General features: G+C 37.9%; 1 protein-coding gene across 11 annotated transcripts in view; it reads left to right on the top strand.

Annotated features, from left to right (window-relative positions):
• LOC114135479 (inositol 1,4,5-trisphosphate receptor type 1-like) overlaps positions 1-14,405 on the top strand; it is an 84,296-nt gene that overhangs the window by 32,592 nt on the left and 37,299 nt on the right. For 5 of the 11 annotated variants that reach the window (XM_028002789.1, XM_028002792.1, XM_028002788.1 and 2 more), the window contains 9 exons: positions 49-174; positions 254-382; positions 1,068-1,094; positions 2,000-2,120; positions 2,215-2,408; positions 2,488-2,636; positions 2,739-2,850; positions 4,018-4,053; positions 11,940-11,987. In XM_028002789.1, the coding sequence (XP_027858590.1) occupies positions 49-174; positions 254-382; positions 1,068-1,094; positions 2,000-2,120; positions 2,215-2,408; positions 2,488-2,636; positions 2,739-2,850; positions 4,018-4,053; positions 11,940-11,987 (942 nt within the window). The remainder of the gene's footprint in view (positions 1-48; positions 175-253; positions 383-1,067; positions 1,095-1,999; positions 2,121-2,214; positions 2,409-2,487; positions 2,637-2,738; positions 2,851-4,017; positions 4,054-11,939; positions 11,988-14,405) is intronic. The other 6 variants (XM_028002794.1, XM_028002790.1, XM_028002797.1 and 3 more) reach the window with 4 other exon arrangements.

Below are 14,405 nucleotides of genomic sequence, written 5' to 3'. Positions count from 1 at the left end.
AGAAACATGTTTTGTCACTAATTTTGTTTCCTTGCTGTAATCCCTCAGATCAAGATTGCATACATCAACTTTCTGAACCACTGCTATGTGGACACTGAGGTGGAAATGAAGGAGATCTACACCTCCAACCACATGTGGAAGCTCTTTGACAACTTTCTGGTTGACATTTGCAGCGTAAGGAGCATTATGCCTTCTTTTTGTGGAAAATAAGAATGAAATTATGCGTCACTTAAACATTGAAATGGTTGTTCAGGTGTGCAACAACACAAGCGATCGTAAGCATGCAGACAACGTTCTGGAGCGCTACGTGACTGAGACGGTTATGAGCATCGTAACTACTTTCTTCAGTTCTCCTTTCTCTGACCAGAGTACAAGCCTGCAGGTAATCATGTTGCATTGGCTTCTCCAACACCACATTTGTTCAGAAAATGCTTCAGTCACATTGCAGAGAAAATATTAAAATAAATTAAGTATTTAAGAGCATAAATTCAAGATGATTAAGGTACCATATACTTTGCTTTAGATTTAATTTCTTAGCAAGCCATTTAGAGTCGTAACCTCGGGTTACCATACATGGATCAGAGGAAGGCTAATCAAATTTGTATTTTAGTTTATGAAACTATCACTAAAACATTGTAATTGATTATTGATTAAAAAAATTATGCTGCAATACTCTGCTTTACAAATATATGTTCATTTAGTTCTCCAAATGCAGTGTGTTCCAAACTCAATAAGAAATCTGGTTGAGTAATCTTGATATTGCTATTGAAAAAAGTCAGGCCAAAGCACCTTTTTGATTTGCTCATGACTGCCTAACTTACACTTTAGACTCAGAGTGAATGGTGGCAAGTTGCACCCGGTTCCAAGGTCTTTCACTGATTAAATTGTTTGAAAACTTTTTCTGCTGTCATTGTTGTCGTTTTTTTACTTTCATATCATATTTTAATAAATTGGCCCTCCAGTCTGTGGGATGCCTTTTGTGTCCACAGAACCTTAATCTTTTTTTTTTTTGCCTTAGTTTATTTTTTTGTTTGATTTTTTTCATGAATTGTTTACCTTTGCTACAGGATAAACGTCTGAGGAAAAATTTGCAGGTATAGTAAATTTCTTTAGCAGGGAAATAACAAAAGGTGCAAAACTTTTTTGTGGGATGCAAAAATATATATATATATTTTCCTTGTTAATAATTGGTTTTGTGAAGTACAATACAGCTTTATTGTCACTGGGTGAAATATGAGTAAGTGTCTGCTGTGGGATTCATGTGTGTCCAGGAAAATAAATGTACTTCAAACTGTTTCAGCATGCTGATCTAACCATAGCGTCTCTCACTCTTGCTTATTGACTTTTGAAAAGGGGAGTTGGATATTAAAACACTGTTGGTGAAAGGAAGCAGTGGTTCCCAAACTTGGAGAGGATCTCAAGAAATTATTTGAAAATTAACTCAGATTTCTTTTGAAAAAAGTAATAGCAGCACCAATCAGAGATTTTGTAGATAATTTCCAATCACCAGTTTTGTAAAGCTCTGCCCACCTGCTACAGCTTTCTTTATTAAGCACAATAAAGCTCTACTTTAGGGTTCGATTTGTTTGAACTGTCTTATGCATAAATGTCTTTTTTCCTGATAAAAAAATACAAATACTAGTCATATTCACTAAATTAGAATGTGTTTTTTTATCAGATTAAATGTATCTTTTGAAAATAACACTTAGACAGGTAATAAACACCTTTCAAATCTACGTTTCTGTTTTAAAAATGTTATTGTGTTCATGTAATTATCTTTATAAAATCACTGACTCTGGTTAAAAAGCAGTGTATTGGCACATCTCTTGGCTGTTTGTGTTGCAATTACTCCAGAAGTTGAAGCGTTTGGGAACCACTGTATGCGAGGAAACGTGGGAGACTTTTATGTTGATGGGGATCTATTTGTTCCAGACAAGCTCATTGAAAATGACATGAAGACACTGAGGTCTTTTTGTATTCTCTGGTGTTTTCCTTTCAGACCAGACAGCCTGTCTTTGTGCAGCTGCTGCAGGCAATCTTCAGGGTCTACCATTGCTACTGGTTGGGCTCAGGCCAGAAGGGCTCTGTTGAAGCCTGTATTAAGGTGCTCTCTGATGTTGGTGAGATTTTCTCTCTTTTTCGAGACTTACTTTAAATTATTTGAATACACAGCTGGTAGCAAATATAAAATGCATTTCTCTCTGTACCGACCAGCCAAAAGCAGAGCCATAGCCATCCCAGTGGACCTGGACAACCAGGTGAACAACCTGTTTGTGAGATCCAACAACATCGTGCAGAGAACCGCCATTAGCTGGAGGCTCTCTGTTCGCAACTCGCACCTGTCAGCTCGCAGAGAATCGGTGGTGACCGTGTCGAGGGACTACAGGAACATTATTGAGAGGCTGCAGGTAACATCTGGGGATGTTTGAATTTAACTCATACCAGTTAAGGACAGACATTAAGCACATGTGCTTGTCTCTTTTGTAGGACATTGTATCAGCTCTTGAGGACCGCCTGCGTCCACTGGTCCAGGCTGAGCTGTCCGTCCTGGTGGATGTGCTGCATCGGCCCGAGCTGCTCTTCCCTGAGAACACCGACTCACGCAAGAAGTGTGAGAGCGGAGGGTTTATATGCAAGTAAGCAATGCAGTGAGTTATGTGATTTATAGCTTAAGTTGTAAAGTGCTACTGAGACTTTATATCTGATGTGTGTGTGTGCGCGCATGTGTGCGTGAGCAGGCTGATCAAGCATACCAAACAACTGTTGGAAGAAAATGAAGAGAAACTGTGCATCAAAGTTCTGCAAACGCTAAGAGAGATGATGACAAAGGACCGAGGTTATGGAGAGAAGGTAACACGCTCTTCTCTGAAGTAAAATGGTTTGCAATCATAAACCTTATTACTCACCATCTGCTTTAGATTATTTATACACTGATGGGCCTCTCCAAATTATGACCACTCACCTTGCATTTATTTGCTTCCCTATTTTCCATCACAACAACTGTGTCTGACAAGCACTGGATCCACAAATATCTCTGCAGGTTTACTGTGGCATGACTCTCACGGGTGCAGATCATGAGTCAAGGTTGTCCAGCTCCAGGATATCAAGAGCCGATATCCTGCATATTTCATTGCTTGTGCTTCAACACAGTTACTGTCAAGGTGTGATTATCATGACAGAAACTTAGCTGAACGGGTTTGACAAACTTCATATCAGAAGTTGGTAACATGATCAGTTTTTTGCAATGCAAATTATTTGCTGCCATAAAGCTAACAAAACACATCAGTTTGATTATTTTGTGTTCATATTACACTAAATGGCCCATAAATTGTTTTAATTCTCAATGTCTGCTTTCCCCCCTCATCATGTCAGGAGAAGGAACTGACAGGATGCTGAATGAGATAACTGAAGGCTTGTTTGCTTTGACAGACAGTCAAAGCAAACGACTTAATACACTGATCAGGCATAATCATAAATATAATATTATACAGCTTTAAGTGTTGTGTATTTTTCAAGGTGTGGTCATCCTGTTTGAGGCTTTAATATTGGAAGACAATGTCAGTTTTTATTGTTGAAATAATTTTTTAAGTTTTCACACTTTATGGTGATAATAAATGATGATTTGTTTTTCTTCCAACTTTAAGTTTATTTCTTAGGCTCAAGGTCTCTTAATGCTGCAGACTCACATAAAAGAGATAATTTCTTCCCACGGGGCTTTGCACAGAAGCAGCAAAATATGGCGTGATACCTACATACAATTGAATTATGAATGCTTAGGATTAAGAAACACAAACATATTGCATCACATTTCTCTTAAGCAGTTAATATTATGAAAAGAAGTGACTTCTTTTTGTTAATATCCACCTAGAAAACCCCCAAATCTCTGCGAGCTTCTGGATCTTTACAGCAACCCTTAGCTCATCTAACAAGCACTCCATGCTGTATTATTGCCCTCAGTGCAAACTTCCTCCTTCCTGCATTGTTATATAACTCTTTAAACCTTCTGCTCTCTTTCAGCTCAGGGCCTTTGATGATGAGATGGAAATGCCTAAGGTTGTCACTCTTTCTTTAATTCCTGCCCCCGTTTCCCTGAGCCTCTGTCTGTTGTGTCTGTGCAACATCTTCAGCTGTTCTGTAGCTGCACTGTTGTTAGTGGGGGTTCTCTGGGCACAGATGGTAGCAAATATGGGGCAGAGCAGCTCTGGTATTGACACCTGCTGCAGCCTTTACCAAAAAAAAACTGTGTGCTGACTAACTGAGGAGGTGGTAGGTGTGTGTTGTGGCTGATATGTGTGTTGCTCAGTAAAGCTGGGTTATTACAAACATTCAGGTGGAGCTCTGTTTAGCTGGGCCAGGTGGCAGAGGTGCATTTGTGTCTGTTCACTGTTTTCACATTGACGGGTTTTAACTTATCTTCTGAAAAAACTGTCTTCCGCCCTGCGACACTTCTCCTTTTTCTTTTCTTCAGAACAGAAGGAGCTTTTTATTCACGTTGTTCTCTGACACTATCCCTCCTGGGTCGAATACAAAAGCCCTTTGCACACTGAGATTTTATTCATAGAAAACGTTTTCTTTTTTCTTCAGCTTTCTTCCGCTTTCTATCTATGCACAATTTTGCACACATGATAAAATCCTACTTAAATGTGGAAAAATCCAAGGATTGTGAATACTTTTGCATTTTTTACAATTTGCATTTGAATGTCATCACATAACCTGATGCCTGTTCCTGCAGAAACAACAGGAAAAAAAGTAAAGCCACAGAAACCATATCCCATTTTTATCCTCTGAAAAGGCGGTTTTCCAACATCCCATCTGTGTGTGTGGCGTTTCCTCTTCATCCACTTACGAGGCCAGCAGGGGGCACTGTGAATGTGCACATATGTATGCCTGAAACTAATGAATGTGAGGGACTGTTGCAGTCATTGAGGCTGTGTCCTAGTTTCCCTTTCCTGCAAGCTGCACGATTCCTGGGTGTCTGCCAACTCTGGGCTGAGGTTACATAAGAACCAGGCTTTTTTTTTTTCCTGGAACTCAGCCCCGCCGCTGATGTGCGACCTTCAACAGTAATTGACAATAAAAGTGTGGAGGAGCTGTTTACCCACTTGTTGTATGTATGCAAGTGTGTGCACACCTGTGTGTATAAAGGCAGAGTTAGGGGTGGGATAGAGAAGTGTTTGCAGGAGTCTTTCCTGTCAAGCGTTGCACTCATTGTCCTTAGATAAAAACTTAATGTGGGGTAAGATAACACTTCTCCTCTCAATAAGCTAAACCCCCCCTTATTCTGTTTTGCCCTTTTGCCCCCAATACATCTCTCTGACACAGTTTTCGAACTACCTGAAATACTACTCCGCTTCCATTCACACCCTTCTTCATGCCGTTTCAACAACACCTACTTTGTGTAAACCTAATTAAGTTGGCTGTGAATGTTTCTGTGGGTGTGACATGAAAATGCATACTTAGCTTTTGTCTCCCCTGCTGATCTTTTAGGTGTGTGGAGTGTTTGCATGCTTTTCTTTTGTCTTGAACTGCAAAATATGTTGTTCATCTCAAATTCGTCATACACCTTTTTATCAACTCTGACTGGCTTCTCTGAGATCATGTGGAAAACTCTAAGGGTAGTGGCAGCATCATGCCCTACGGCATGATTTTTCATTTGGCTTTCCTTTCAACAACTGTTTTTCATGATCCTCTTTGTAAAAGTTAGATTTGAGGAGTGCATGACTCAAAGTTCGACCTGAACTGTCGATCTCTACAGATGCTTCAGAGTACTTTTACGTGTTTGATTAATACTGAGTTACCAGGCCTGTCGGCTTCAGTAAACAGCAGCAGGGTTGCGTTTCCCTCTTTGGGGGACTGATTGAACAGTGTCCGCTGAGAGGTTCAAACATTGGGATATTGTGTTAAACCATAACTGCTTCCACAACTTTATCCTTGCCTGAATGCTCTCTAACAAACCTCTAATACCATCACAGAGCAGTTCAAGTGGAGTTCAGTTGGTTGTAATGTATTTTATTTTTGGGTATCAGACTAATATGGAGTTGATTACAAATGCATACCACACTTCTGTCATTTTTGGCACTTCACAATTACACATTACTTTGTGTTGTTTGATCATATAAAATCCAAAAAACAGATTAAACGTTATAGTTGTAACATCCCATCTGTCTTTGTAACATAACAATGTGGAAAAGAAGGGGTGTAAATACTTCTGGGAGGCACTGTATTTAGGCCCTGCATGGAGACAAATGATCCAGTCATTGTTTTCTACCTCATACTGTACATGTATTTTTGACCTTGTTTTTCTGTGTCCCACACCTTTGTTAAATGTCAGGGAAGCGATTAGCAGTTAAACTTGCTGTTCTCTGAGTTACGCAAGAACCAGAAGGACTCAGGATACATGGAGGACTCATTCTTCCTCTCAAGATGTCCTCCTCACATGGCTTCGTTGCTCCCAAAATAATTGTGCAAGCCTTTTATGTTAACAGCAACTATTTCTGATCCATTTCATGCATTGCGTTGTTCAGTATTGGCTTTATTTGTATTTTTTTATATTCTTCCAGCCAGTAAATTTACCCTCGTGCACGCTTGCAGCTGGGCCACAGCCTCTCTGGTCAGGACAAAAAAAATTTTACAACTCTGGTTTGACAAAGTAGGTCAACTGAAATGAAAATGAGAGACCGCAGTCTTTTAATTTAGCCGTTGTTTTTATGTGCATGAAACAAGCAAAAGAGTGGTAAACCCCAGTTCTTTGCGTCATTGATCTCCGCTTTAAAGATGACTCAGTCTCACGCTGCAGAGATGCAGAGATATGTTTATTTTTGCACTTTCAGAAGAAACAAAGTGGAAGGGCCTCTTCGTGCTTTTGTGTACGTGCGCGCATTTGTTTCCTCTAGAGTGGAACTGAGAGGTGTGAGACTGCTCAGGGGTTTGCCGTGGGGAGATTCCAGTTCAGTAAAATTCACTACCTGCAGCGGATGTGGGAGCTGTGAGAGGTTGCTCTGTGGTGTTTGTGGTCAAGCCCGGGGTTGATTAGCTGCTTATATCGACCCTGATCCACATGTTGCTCTATAGTTTGATGTGGTCACACTGAGATAGTGTCCATAGATTGGTAAGAAATTATGGTGCATCAGCTCCTTATCTTGCTGCTGAACTATGGGCCTCTGTGTCTTCGTGTTAAAGCTCTGGTTATGTTGAACTTGTTCCTTTAGGACGTAATAATAAACTTATGGATTCAAAAAGAGCTGGTGCTCACTGATTAGTTTTTAAACTTTTTTGTGCGAACTTTGTGTTATTTGAGCAATAATAGCTGAAAGCTGACCTGTGGGCTTCAGTTATTTGTGTGTAAGTTTGACTTTCTTCATCAGTACAACGTCTCATTTAGCCATTGTTCACATGGGACATGTGTAGAGTCTTAATTTGATTAATTTAATACAAGCCTGTATTTTTTTAGATAAGCTTTTGTCAAATACTGTGGGTTAGTTTATAGATAGAAAACTCTAGTAGGTTGTGAACTATAATTGAAACCAGATACTTAGAAATTCACAGGATTACCAAATGTTTTTATTTGCTAAATGCTAAAATAACAGGAGTTTTTGTTACTTTCTGTAAATTCAGGGGTTTATAAAAAGATTACTGCAACTTCAAACAATTTGGGAAAGATCTAGCAAACACCAGATGATAATGATAATGATGATGGGCTAAAAGACCACTCAGCCATTTCTCAAAAAGCAACATAAAAAGCCTGATTCAGCTCGCAGATGAACTAAAGGACAAAATTATTCTTCTTTCGGTCAGATTAAACTAAAATTGTTGCATTTTGCCATAAAGACCATTGTTACATTTGTAGGAAAGAGGGGAAAGCTTGCAGGTCTGAGAACACCATCCCAACTGCAAAGTACAAGTGTGATAGCATCATGTTTTGTGGGTGCTTTGCTACTGGAGGGAGTGGTGCACTGCATAAAATAGCAAGAAGATATTGAAGCAACATCTAAAGAAATCAGTCAGGAAGTTAAAGAGTGGTCACAGATGGGTCTTCCAAATGGACAATGACCATAACCATACAACCAAATTTTTTACAAAAGTGTGTTTGGGGGTGTCCATTACAAAAACCCTGATGTCAGTCCTGTAGGAGCCCTGACTCAGTTACTCCAGTTGGAATTCGCCAATATTCTAGCAAACTATTGTTGGAAGCTTATGGAAGAAAACCCAAAATGTTTTACCCAAGTCATTCAGTTTAAAGGCAACTTTTACAGGTATTACTGCAATTTGTGAACATTTACAAATTAAAAAAAATTAAAAGATATTGCCGTAGTTATTCTTCCATTTAACAAGTAAAATATTTTTGGAAATCCTAACTGACCTAAAATACAGAAATCTTTGTTTGATTTTATTGTCAGACTGTATGAAACACTGATGGTCAGCAAAATTAATATAATAGTGTATAATTCAAATGCACTAAATTGCCGTCATTTGCATTTTATATCTTCAAAAGCCCTAATGTGAGCATGATCTGTGTTTTCCCTCAATGTCTTCTACACCTGCTTCACTGTCATTTTCTTGCTCTGTCTCTGTCTGCGTTAGCTCCCCCACCCACACAGACAAGCCAACAAAATCCACCTTGTAACTACTACCTATTTTTAAAAAGCATCACATCACATTGCACCAACTCTGAAAACAGTTATGGTTACATAAACTCTAAAAAACAGGATGTTTTTGAGGTTTAAGTTTTATTATTTTGAACTTTAGTGGAAGTGAATAAATGTTAGTTGGCTTTGTGAACAAATGTTTTTGCAAGCACAATTGTCTGTCTTTTGTCTAGTGTTCAATTACTGTGCTGTCTGAGTTTTCTTCTGGTTGTAATTTCATCTAATTCACCAGCGTAATGGCAAGTTCCATTTTTGAGGATCTTACTTGAATAATTGTAGTACCACAAAACAATACTTTATTTAAAACCAAAAGCCTAATTATTGTGAATAAAAACATATGTATATCTATATATCTTCTTTTTCTCTGGGCTTCTCACATAGCCAAAAACAGTTCAGCCAAATGTTTTAACAACACTTGTAGCGTAGAAACATACATGACTAGAGTAGATACCGCATTATAGCTGTTCAGATTATCATTTCAAATGTTTATAAACTAATTAATTCGAAGAGTTTCTAACTTTGTGGTTTTATGTTTACGGCGGCTTTTGCAGTTCACCACTGTACTACATGCAAACTGCAATGTTGAAAGGATTGTGAAGGCAGTCCTTAGACTTAGACTTAGACTTAGACTGACTTTATTGTCATTTTGCATGCACAGGGTGTATACAGAACGAAATTACCGGTCCTGACACTATGCTTTAAGATTCTGAGACATTTTAGAGGATAATATTTATTAATGTAACCAAATGTCAAGCTAGGACATGTCCAATGAAAGAGTAGCTAGAATTACTTGAGATTTTGGATCAACTTAGCAGCTGAGTTTGACTCTCTTATCACATCTTAACATATTGACTGCAGTTGTGTTTTTTATACTTGCACTTTCTTTTTGGTTGCATTTCTGTTCTGAGTGTAGTGAAATTATCAGTGCAAAGACTCTTTGGTATAAACACTAAAACCTACAAAACATTGCGGCCCTGACACCATCTAGTCAGAGCATGGACACTGGGCTTCTGTGACTCTTCTGCTCCCTTTTTTTGCATTTCATCAGTGATAATCCTGTGTTTTGGTGACAGATGGTCCCTGTAAGCAGCTCTGTGTCATTGGTTTTGTGGCCTGGTTTCTTTTGACGTGATTATGTAACTCTAACCCCATCACCCATTGCCTCTGCCCTCAACTTTGTAGCCTCCCCTAATGCGGCCTTTTACATAACAATGCATGAGAAGCAGCATCTTTTACAAGTTTCATGTGGGTGTACAATAAATTTACACGTATATGGATATGCTAAAATGATATTTAATCTAAGTTACCGGTCTTCAGGTGAGCCAGTGAGGAAAATGAAAATGGGAAAACTCTAAATTCTCTAAATTTGATGCTTCTGAAATGTGATGTTTGTGCACGCTCCCTGGAACGTGGCTCATACCAAAACTTCTCAACTTTCTGATTACTCATGTATGACCTTAACTAACAGTTGCTGTGTGATTTCAGTTTCTGCTCAGTCAATGCTTTGTTCTTGAATTGTAAAAAATGAATTTGGCATTTTGGTAAAATGACTGATTTCCTTTCCTGCCTTTGTAATGAGTGGTAAAAACACTGAAGACAGAAAAGACAAGAAAACAATGCTAACTTTGACAAAGTAGCAGTTTCACCCAGGACATAATCTGTAAATTAAAATGATTACTCTGAATGTCTTCAAAAAATAATTGAGCTGCTGGATGCTTTGATAATCTGTTTTGTTGTCATTAATTATAAATTCTATAGCCTTAAATATAGTAGGTCTCTTGGATTAGCTAAATTGTGTAGCTTCAGTATGTCGGTACAAGCAAACTCAAAGTTGAAAACAATAATGTTGTTTTATTTGTGATGAACAATTAAATTATGAAGTTATAGTTTTTAAACTTTTAAGATGTGAATTTTTCACTAAGCCTTAATTAAGCATTTAGTCTTAATGCTGTCATTATATAAATTAGATAATATCAATTAGATCAAATTTTGTGAGCTTAATGAGCAAAAATAAGCAAAACGTAAACTAATGTAAATTAAGATAGATTACCTCAAGCAAAATAAGATACTTAAAAAATAGATGAGATGCTCCTAAATGGGAGGATTAATCATATAAATCTAAAAAAGTTGCATTTTAAAAGATAAGATAAAGTGTAAAAAATAAGCGAATGTGGCAAATATAGACTAAGGTAACTAATTAATATAAGAAAAGCTAAATTAGCTAATATAAGACAAAATTAATTAAGTTAAAAACAAAATACTCTCCAAAAAATGCATTTGTACAATAGTAAATTTTGTCATTGAATTATCTTTTAATGATAATGACATATTCTTGTTTTCCATTGATTGGTACTATAACTTAGGAGCTTTGTGATGAAAATTACCAACTAAACATCCATACTATTTCTTTCATGAGTTTAAAATGAATTATTATACTTAGCTGATAAGTGGGATATTGGGTGTGTAATAAAGAAAATAGATATATCCAAAAATCTGACAGGCAGATAAATGTTTGCTAATGACAAGAGTTAATTTTTTAAGAAGAAGAACGCAGGTTCCTTGAATGTGAAACCAGAGAGGAAGACAAAATGGCGGTAAACTGCTTTTCCCTTTAGGGAACATACTTTACAGGACAGCACAAAAATTTATGAAAGCCAAGATCTAAGGACTTGTTTTTCCTGGTTAACCTTCTGTGTGGAGTCTGTATGTTCTTTGAATGCTTTCATTATTGTTCTCTTCGAAGAATCTACAAGCATGCATGTGAGGTCAAATGGTGGAAATGAGGAGTTTGTCCAAGTGTGCATGATTCTGTGTCAACTGTCTCTGTTAGTATTTGTTTTGGAGTTGGGACTAACTTTTTCCCATTGACAGTTCACCCTATCCTATTTTCATCTTCACATATTCCACATTTCATCTTCATATTTTGTTTTCAGCATGTTAACCTGTGATCCTACATTTATATATTTAATTCTGTGCGTACTGCCATGTTAGGTCAAAGCTGAGGCTTAATTTCAACAAGCTACACATATGGTTAACTATTTCCTTATTAAATAATTTAATTGGGCATATGGCATCCAATAAATACCTCACCTTTCATAGTTGTGAATGTTTGCTGTTCCCTGGTTTCTGGCCTAGCTGTAAAAGCATGGCAGTGCGTACAGATCTTTGCATGGCCACTTGTGACAGCTGGTAGATGCACTGTGTAGTAATTAATCTGAGAAATGTTGTGTCTGTGCTGCATGAATATTAACTCTGTATTTGTGTTACAATGCTTGAACCACTCAATGCATACAGAAGCTGGATCAGAACGTGTCTCCGAAACTGTTGGCAGACCAGAGAAGGGTAGGTACTTACACCAGCATGGCAGCTTAACTAACATCTTTAATAGAGACGAATAGAGACTCATATTTGCCCTTCTTGGTAAACACATGAAAGTTTAAAAGTATTACATTTATCTTAGTAGTATCACTTTAATTACATTCATGTGAAACAGTAAATTAGCTGTGAAATCTATATTATCAGTTTACTACACTCTTAGACAGGGACATTGCAAATAAAATTTCATGATTTTGATGTCAAGATTATTTACTGACTAAAATTGTCTTCATCATTTAAAATTGTTTTGTTCCCACTTTTGAAAGTGAAGCACATTGACAAGTTGGTGCCTCTTTCACTCCAGTTTTATGACACAGTTGTTTGGCCTTTAAAATTTTCAGAAATGACACTGTACCGAAGTACCAACATCCTCTTGTTCAGTTGGTGATAATCCTTGAGTCATTGTGCGTTTGGTTCATCAATTTGAGGTTTTGGATCTCAAAAGTTTACACATCTGTGTTTATGGCCAGGTTTCTGTGATGTAAAAAAACAAGTGAGTGACAAATTATTTACAAACTTAGTTCACCATTAATGAAAAAACCCCCCAAATATGTTAGGTTAATAATAAAAAGGATTAAAAGGGTGTTATGATGTCCATGATTTTGAAAACATCTAAACTAATACTCTGTAAAAAGCACTTTTTACTTAATGTCAATATGCAGAGTTTGTCACACATTGTTTTGAGAATTGTTTACACTTTTACATCCATACACAAACGGTAAAACATTGCATCACTCCCTCAACCAGTGAAGCCAATACAAGACATTTTATGCGAGTCTGTAACTACCCTTGCTTGTGATGTCAGGGCTGTAACAGAGGGGGGCTGACTTCAGCCCCCTGCTGGAAGGCAGTGATGTAAGGATGTCGTATGGATTGTGCTGCCAGCTGGCGTACAATTTGGAAGCAAAAACAAGACTCAGAAATAATTACCAAAGAGAAGGAGGTGCATAGTTGAATTTTGAAGCATTTCAAATCAATCACTACCTTGAATCGTCCATAAATATTGTTTGTGGTATGGAGAGTCGTCCAACATGGACTGCGTCAATGATGAGTCACCAAAGCTCCTGTCATCCCACACAACTGGCTTTATTTTTGAAGACTCACAGCTGCACAGCATCTCTACTTGTGAGTGATAAGATACAAGAGGAAGCTAAGAAACGCCTATTGTTGCTGGTTTATGAAGGAAATGTTTTCTGAAATACACTTATGCCTTTAGCTAAAGAATGCAAATGTTAGGAAAATTCTACTGACAAAGTGCTACTTTATGTCTTGTTTGTTAATTTTCACTGAAATTAACAACAGGTGTGATCTCAAGACTGGGGTCTTCAATATGTTATTAGTTAAACAGCCTGCACAATTATGTAACCAGGTTACTGTAGCTTTTTATATTTGTTTTATATTCTTAACAAAATGCCTCTTAATCAGTGAAGTCACACAAGACAAATTTTGAATTAAAGATGGGAATAGTCTATAAATGGTACATCATAATCTCTCCATTTACATCATATAATTCTGGCCTTTTTGTAGGGGTGTGTACACTTTTGAGATTAACTTTACGTCCGTGTTGGAAAGTCACACTTGAGGACTTTAGAGTGTAGAAAATCATTTAAAACCTTATCAGGAAATAAATATTTTGCACGTACATGCTTCTGAATAGCCTACTGCCAATAAAAGATGAGTTCTTCACACCACCTACAAAAGTAATCGTGACCCCCAGAGCATGACGCCGGCAGCAGAGTTTATATAATTTCGCTGCCGTCTTTCAAGGACCACCCACAGCTCACAATAATATGCACATAATCGCACACAAACACACAAATCACAGACTCTTTCATTTCCTTCACTTTATCCCATGGGAGGTCTTTCAGGTAACGATGGGCTGCGGTTGCTATGGCAACGGCAGAGTCGTGCCGCCGACTGCTCGACAGCGGATGAGTCACGGTGTAGGAGGGCTGCCCTCGGGTCTGCCTGAGTGAAAACCAGGACCTCCCATTGTCATTGCATGGGGTCACTGTTGCAGTAACAAACAACAGTTGCATGGGAGACACATTACGTAAACTTCATGTTGAATTATGACAGATTTTTGGGGGGGGGCAGTTTTAAGTATTTACAATCACTCTTGGAGGAAACTCTGTTACAGGGTTTGGTTATGATTGTTGGAAGGTGAAAAGGCTCCTTGGTGCTTGAATTAAAAAGAGTTGGACTTGTTGATTCTTGTGTTGTTATATTGGTAAAACCCAAAAGTATGTCCAGGGGCACTTGTGTGCAAACACCAAGGACAACCTTGACCTGTCTGTCTCGGAAGCTACCAACGTGTTGGCAGTCTGAGATTTTCTCCAAGATTTTTTTTTTCAGAATATCTTACTCGTGTTATATAATCTCCCT

The sequence above is a fragment of the Xiphophorus couchianus genome, chromosome 20 (genome assembly GCF_001444195.1).
Source record: "Xiphophorus couchianus chromosome 20, X_couchianus-1.0, whole genome shotgun sequence".
NCBI classification, from domain to species: domain Eukaryota; kingdom Metazoa; phylum Chordata; class Actinopteri; order Cyprinodontiformes; family Poeciliidae; genus Xiphophorus; species Xiphophorus couchianus.
This window is presented reverse-complemented; position numbering and strand designations above follow the sequence as displayed.